The sequence below is a fragment of the Grammomys surdaster genome, unplaced genomic scaffold, assembly GCF_004785775.1.
Source record: "Grammomys surdaster isolate TR1022 unplaced genomic scaffold, NIH_TR_1.0 174, whole genome shotgun sequence".
Taxonomy (NCBI): domain Eukaryota; kingdom Metazoa; phylum Chordata; class Mammalia; order Rodentia; family Muridae; genus Grammomys; species Grammomys surdaster.
The window spans coordinates 5,239,139-5,247,197 of NW_021604622.1; the positions used below are offsets into that span (position 1 = coordinate 5,239,139).

Here is an 8,059-nt window from a genome sequence, read left to right on the forward strand (position 1 = left end):
CTCCTCCTCCTCTAGCTCCTCCTCCTCTAGCTCCTCCTCCTCTAGCTCCTCCTCCTCTTCCTCCTCCTCTACCTCCTCCTCCTCTTTCTCCTCCTCCTCCTCTTCCTCCTCCTCTTCCTCCTTCTCCTCCTCCTCCCTCCTCTTCTTCCTCCCTCCTCCTTCTCTTCCTCCTTCTCCCTCCTCCTCTTCCCTCCTTCTCTTTCTCCTCCTATCTTCTCCTTCCTCCTCCTCTTCCCTACTCCTCCTTCTCCTCCTATCTTCTCCCTTCCTTTTCTTTTTCTTCTTCATAACCCACTGTGAGTACAATTAATCCTGTCCATATGCACATGGATAAAGATCCAGCAGCTGGAGCATGGACAACCAACCCATGGGCACTGCTGCTGAAGCACATTGCCTAAGGCCTCATCACTAAATGAGGTGCTTCTGCCAAGATGGTGGCAGCAGTGGGCTGAGAAGCCAGGAGTTTTTCTTCTGGCTAATTTAGAGAATACACATGCAAGCTACCACTCCTCTGCTCAAACTGCACTGTAAGCACTCTATCCAAATCTGCATCTTACAGTCTTTTTCAAAGCGGTGAATTTTATGAGTCCATTTATTGACTTCTATATTTTGTATAGCAAAAAGTTTTTTTATTGTAATGAAGTACAGGTTGTCATGTGTTTTTCCTTACAAATCATGATTTCCCTACCAAGTCTAGGCTGTTTTGCCTATTCATAGGATAACTGAACATTTCTCTCGTATGAAATATTTTATACATTTTTATATTTCCATCTAGGACTTACTTTCACTGAATTTGTATATGTTTGATAAGTAGTTCAAAGACCAAGAAATGTGTTTTTCTTCTTGTGCCTGTGATTATCCAATTGCACCAGTATTATTTCCTAACATGGCTGTCTTTCTTTCATCAAATTACTTTAGAAATAGAGTCAAAATCAGGTGAGTTGTTTTGTAGTAATCTGTGTTTGGGCTTCTCTACCTCTGATCTGTGTGTGGGCCCTTCTATTGTCAGCTCACATTCTTAATTACTTCATTATTCTGGCCAAATCATTTTTCTTTTCTAGTAACTTTATTTCCATAGTAATGGAATAATAGCCTCAGCTATATTTGCAAAAAAGGGGGGTAATAGTGGCTTCATAAAGTGAATTGGAATTGTGATCATTTTTCTTCTCTGGAAGGCATGTGTATAATTGTTTTGGAAATGAAGTTTAACTGTTAATTCTTCAAATATCTGCGAAAAATTTTCAATAATATCTGGGACTGAAAAGTGTTTTTGAAGAATTTTTTTAAAAATTACAAATTCAATCTCCTAAAGAGTTAAAGGCTTATACAAATTCAAGTAGTTATTGAGCCTGCCAAATTTTAGATAGGTGCTTTGTGGTGGTTCTGTTTCTGAGAAATTAGCTCATGTCTTCAGTTAGAAAGTCAAATGAGCTCTGTCATACACACGATAGTCTCTTACATTTCTGGTCCTTAATGCCTTAGAGTTAATATCCTTTGCTTTACTCCTGATATTCATAGTATTCGCAGGTGTATCATCTCTCTCTCTCTCTCTCTTTCCTTTCTCTCTTTCTTTCTTTCTTTCTTTCTTTCTTTCTTTCTTTCTTTCTTTCTTTCTTTCTTTCTTTCTGTTCTTTACTACTACCTTCCTTCTGACTTTATTTATCTCTTCTTATTTTAGGTTCCTAAGGTGGCAGTGGTAGTGATGTGAAACTTATTCTTTTTAAAGAATGGAGTTTTTACTCTAAATCTCTGTTCTTTCTGTATCCCACAAGATTTTCCCTGTTGTCTTTTCATTTCATCTTGTTCAATATATTTTTTGCATTTCCCTTAACACTTCCTATTAGATCTGAGAGTAATTTATTTAGAAGTGTGTTTTATTTTACAAGTATTTGGAGTTTCTTATCTCATCTTTTATTCTTTGATAACTTCATACACAGAGTTTCGACCACATTCATCCCCATCCCCAACACCTCTCGGCCTACCCAACATTTCTATTTTCTTTGATTTTCACCCTTTATGTACAGTTTGTGCTGCCTGTATGTATTCACTGATGTGTGGGCGTCTGCTGAAACATGGATGACCTATGTAGATTTCTTTTCAATTTCACTCCTCAAGGACCATACTCTATAAGTGTTTTAAAGTTGTTGAGGTTTGTTCCTGGACAGGCTTCTCTAGGGGAACAAAGCCAATATTCTCTCTGTTTCTGGTGATTTCCTTTGCTCTAAAGTCTATTTTGTCTGATATTAATATAAAATCTCCTGCTTTATCTCGATTAATATATACATCCTATAAAATTTTTTTTACCCCTAATCTGTCTATGTCATTGTATTTGAAACTAATTTCTTATAGATGAAAACGTTTGGTAATATTTTTTGATTCCCCATCACTGTTTTTAATTAGTATATTTAGAGATGAAATTATTATATTAATGTGAAATCTATTAATTCATATTTCATGGAGTTCTAATTCCTTGCTTGTTTCTTTACCCTGTTTACTATGGATTAAGTAATTATTGTTGTGAATCGGTTTCAATCTATCTGTAACATATCCTGTACAGGTTACTTAGTATGCATAACAGACATTATATTGTTCATATACAATTTATACATTCACTAGCCTCATTTTACTGCTGACAAACAAAACAAACAGAAAAACATCAAACCAAAGAAGTATGACCTTTTTTCTATTTCTCTATGTTCATCAGATTGTAATGACAGACTTCCTGTGTGCACAATGAGAAGTACACTTGACAGTGACCTTCACATCCCCAGGTAACATGCCTTCTGTGGAAGATAAAGGGAATCCTCTTCTCACTCATCCTGTTGTTTACTGTATTCTTTCTTTGCTTTGCCTAGTCCTAATTTTCTTTTATAGAAGAATTTTCTTCCTGTCATGAAAACATCTTTTAGCCATCCACTAGAGAAGAGGCAAGCTGCCAGCAAATGTTCTTGGTAACCACGATATAACAATGCCTATAATTTCTACCTTTGTTTATGATAGGTTTCTTTAAAGCTTTTATACATTTATTTTCAATTTTATTTTGGAGTGGTTTGTTTGTATGTATGTTTGCTCACCACATGTGTGGTGGTATACTACAGAGATTAGAAAAGGACATCAAATTTCATGGAACTGGAATAATGGATAGTGTGACCCTGTGGATGCTGGGGTTTGGACCTGGATCCTCTGTAAGAGGAACAAATGTTTTTACATTCTGAGACATGTCTCCAGGCTCCCTTGATGGATATTTCAGCTGTGGATATAATGCTGGGTTGAGAATTCTTTGTTCTGACACTTAGAAATTACTGTGCCACTTCTGGATTACTGGTTTATGGGAAGAAATAATCAGTCTTTTGAAATACTTTGCTTTTGAGGTGTTTCCCTGGGGCTTTCCTAGTCCCTTCTTTCCAAAGTGTTCAGAAATTTAATTATGATATGATTTTATATGAACTTACTTGAGTTTATCTTATTTGGAGTTTATTTCTTGAACCTGTAGGTTGATGACTCTTGGGAAGTTAAATAAATGTTCAGATATTATTGTTTTGAGCATGATTTTGCTCTTCTGGGACAGAAAAAATATTTGTAATGATAATTTGTATCCTGAGTTATTTTCATAGCCTATGGCTTGAGAGCTTGGTTATCAAACTGTGGCACTGTTCGCAGGGAGTAGAACCCTTAGGTGGTAGAGGCCTGGTAGGAAGCTATATCACGAGGGCATGGCTTGGAGGGAACACTGGGACTCTAGTTTTTCTCTTTCAGTTCCTTGTTACCAGTAGACAATGGGCTTCTCTACCACATACTTCCCTTTTTATCTTTCCATGACTTTCTACCTTGCATAGGCCCAAAAGGAACAACATCAAACAATCATGAACTAAAACTTTTGAAGCTGCGGGTCAAAAACAAAAAACAAAAAACAAAACAACAACAACAACAAAAAAACGATTTCACCCTTATAAGATGTTCCATCTCAGTATTTTGATCAATTGAGAGAAGACAGACAAGTAACTAGTCTTGTTTATTTTTAAACCTACCATCTCTGTGTTATTTAGTTTGTCTCCTATTTATTGGGTCTTCTCTCAGTCCATGTCATCCTGCTGCTGTGTCTAACTACTGAACTCTTATTTTGGGTACTGTACCTTTCAATTATAAAATGTCTATTTAATACTAATTTTTATTGCATCTCTGTTCTCGTACTACATTTTCACATTTGTTTCAAGCAGCTTATAATTGTTTGCTGAAACTCTTTGCCATGGCTGCTTAAAAAAGTCTTAATTAGGTAATTTCAAGACGTCTGGCATCTAAGTGTTGACAACCGTGCTGATTTTCGAGGGTTGTTATAACAATCTACCACAAGCTGGGATAGGAAAAAGAATAGTAATTGGTTGTCCCACACAGTGTTGAAAGCTAGGATTATTAATTCGAGATGCTGGTTAGCCCAGGTATCCTCTGAAAACCATGGTAAATCCTCTGTTGTCTTTTTGATGGTATGCTGGAAATATTTGATTTTACTTGGCTTGCAGCTCAACAGCCTGTTGCCTTTGTGATAACATGGTGCCTTGCTGTGTATCTCTACTCTCTTACAATTATATCACTTATGTTGAATTAACCAACATCTCAACCTAATCTATTGTATCTGGAATATCTCTGCTTCCAAACAAGGGCACGTTTACAGAGAATGCAGTTCATTGTATAATAGCATCATCTGTTGTCTCTTCACTTCCTGCTTGTGCTCTTTCTGCTTCTTGACATGATGGCTAGCAATGACTTTTTTGCCATAGTTTAGAATACTTTGCACCTCAGTTTTGTTTGATTTTTTTTCTGACAATGCTCTGGCAAAGGAAAGTGGAAATGCTCTCTTGTTAGTGGCAAGTAACAAGTCCCTAAGTGCTTCCTATGAGACATAAAGAAAAGATCACATCGCCACTTTTGGGAGGAGGTAGGGATTTTGCTTTCACAGAGTCGCCATCTGATCTACTGTAGAGATGCTTGTATGTCTGGGGGATGTTCCTACTAGCCTCCCTTCACATAGGCCACAGAGACTGCAGAAGCTTTCTGTCATGCTCAGGTACGAACAGAAATCCATGCCTCCTGATCAACCTCTCTCTCTGCTATCTGCTTCATGAATAGGTGAAGTCTCTTGTTACATTGCAAGGGTAAATGAGGATTCCTACCCTTGATGGCATGAGGAGAGGTGAGATTGCAATTTTGCCTGTGGAATTTGGGTTAAAAACGGTCAGTCATTATTATCTAAAATGTTATATTCTTCTAGCTTATTTCTTTACTGGAGAATCAATACCATTAATGTGTTTGAAACCAAAAAGTTCAGGTCTTGTTTAGGAAATTTGACCCCAAACTGAAATCCACGGAGGAGGTCATTACTGCACAATCTGTTAGACCCAAGTAATCAACCATCTCACTTTTCTCCACGTTTTCCTACCCTTCTCATGTGTGACTTAAAAGTAGGCAGCTTAAATGTATTTACTGGGAAGAAAAGGGATAAGTGCATTTATTCTGCTATTCCTAAACAGAACTCAATTTGCTTTTGTGTCATCAAATGGTGAACCTGAATTTGCTTAGGTACATCCATGCCTAATTATGTATATTTTCCCATTCATGTCTGATTTATCTCACTTTATTAATACTATCTTTTTTGTTCTTATAATCCATTATTAACTACTGTAATAATTTATGTCACTTTTTTCTCTATATTTCATTGATCACTTCTGCATAGTTTTGTGCTTGAAATTTCAGAACACTTGAATTAATAACATAATATAATTATGTTACATGTATAGTTCTATTACCTATAATACAGTTTTTAATAAAATATAACTTATAAGAGTATTAAATTAAAACATTACTTGTTAAATTCCTTCATTTTTGGGTAAGCATAATTTATTTTCAGTTTAGAAAGCTGTAATGTTTTTAACCTCAAAATGACGTGACTACATGATTATGTTTAATAAATGGTAATTCTTACCTTGGCAAATGACAATTTAGACACTACTTAAGAATAGATGAAGACATGTCTGTACCCCAAATAATGCCAGAAAGTAATACTTTCTAATCCTTTGCTTCTCCTTCTCTAGTCATAAAATCTGCCTATCGATGATGTCTGCTTTGCCTATCTATTGTATGTGTCTGCTTTGCCTATCGATTGTATGTGTCTGCTTTGCCTATCGATGATGTCTGCTTTGCCTATCAATTGTGTGTGTCTGCTTTGCCTATCAATTGTGTGTGTCTGCTTTGCCTATCGATTGTGTGTGTCTGCTTTGCAGTCTCAGCACTCTCACTTCTACAGTGACGCTGTTGGGTTAGTTATGCAAAGTGATACTTACTTATTTGTCAGCAACCTATAGTCTGCCACCTTCGTGCACAAATCAAGTATTTGGTCCAAAATCTCTGAACATATTCCATAATGCTTCTCATAACGCTCTTGTGCTCTTTCCACAGAGATCTTTTCATGAATTTCTTTCTCCCTCAAGGTTTGCTCTGCAAAATCAATCTTCGCTTGTTTGGCAAGAGCCTAAGAAGGCAAGAACAAACTTTAAGTTTTATATGAAGATAGTGTCATAATGCCAAAAAAAACTTTAAATAGATTGAAATCCCCCTTTATATCAGGATTTAATTGATCAAGAATCAGTTCTCACTCCTTAGGCAGTGCTAGCAAGGCTCCATATTTAGCTCACCAACAAAACACTACAGTGAAAGTGGTATGAATGGGGAAGGATCAGGATCACAATAATAAATTGGATTTCAGGCTTTCCTAAAGGTTTTCCAATTTGACCATTTGCAAAGAGTCAAAGATCACAGAGAGATAGGTTAGTCTGGGTCAAATGATAAGCATACCTGGCTGATGCTTAAACACTTGGTGGCCAGTGCTCCTCCACCAAGAACATGTACTATGACCACTGGACTTCCTATTTTAATATTAACTTAAGGACCTTCTATATATGTGATAGTTACTTGGTTATAGCGCTTTGAGATGACACACTTAACTCATTCTAACTGTCTTAAAGCCCTTACTGCCTTAGCTTTTATAAAGGGATAACATTTGTTTGTAGAAACGTCTATTGCTACAGAAAGTAGTTAAATATGTAAACATCTTATCATCACTGTCTACCGGATTGCAATCACTTTAACTGTTCTTCATACAAACCACAGGCTAGCAGAGCTGAGGGTAACATGATGCTTAGTTGAAGGGATTCCTTTCAGAAAACTCTACCAGCTGCTTCAGAAATCATGTCATGTGCTAAGCTACCTCACAAATGTCATCTAACTCCTGTGACTTAATTCACCCAGTAGAAAATAGAAACAAGTGTAGGTTTTGCTGGAACTGTCTTCAAATTCAAACCCCAAATTGTTTACAGAATTAAAGTTCAAGTATTTAAAAACCCCAGCAAATCATTTACTCCATGCCCAGTTTCAATTTTTTCAAAAGAGGGACATTAGTAACTTTATTATACCCAGAAAAATTAACTGAACAATTTCATATGAATAAGTAGTTCTTCTCACAATAAATAAATAATAAATAAATATTATTCATATTATTAATAAGTAATAAGATTGGTGAAAATGGACTGCAATGTAGAGTCTATCGTTTGTCTTACTGTAGCTTCTTATTTAGCATGCTTGCTTTTAATTTCATTGGGTCGGATGACCTCTAAGATCAATCCAGTGTATTTGGTTGATTCTGGAATGACACTGGCCTCTTTCATTGCTGCCTTGTTTCACTTGGCATCCCTGCCGAGTGAGTAGACATGAGACAGAGCATTGTGTCATGGCTCATGATATCAAGAAGAGTTCAGTCACGGAAGAAACTTCACAGATGAGAATTTATGGTGACAGTGACAGCAAAATAGCTGAAGATGGTTTTCCACAGGAACCAAAAACTCTGAAGGAAACAATGTAAGTTCCCTAGCTGCAACAGAATAGTTTCTACCCTCTGCTGCTGCTGGTGCTGATTCCTGACTATTCCTTCCTCCTTCATGCTTGTCTGCCTAGCTCCTTGCTTCCCTTCCTTCCTTCCTTCCTTCCTTCCTTCCTTCCTTCCTTCCTTCCT

The 8,059-nt window shown here is 36.7% G+C and overlaps 1 protein-coding gene across 1 annotated transcript in view; it reads right to left on the reverse strand.

Annotated features, from left to right (window-relative positions):
* Spef2 (sperm flagellar 2) overlaps positions 1 to 8,059 on the reverse strand; it is an 82,969-nt gene that overhangs the window by 35,761 nt on the left and 39,149 nt on the right. The window contains exon 8 of the mRNA XM_028767664.1: positions 6,336 to 6,523. Coding sequence (XP_028623497.1) covers positions 6,336 to 6,523 — 188 coding nt within the window. The remainder of the gene's footprint in view (positions 1 to 6,335; positions 6,524 to 8,059) is intronic.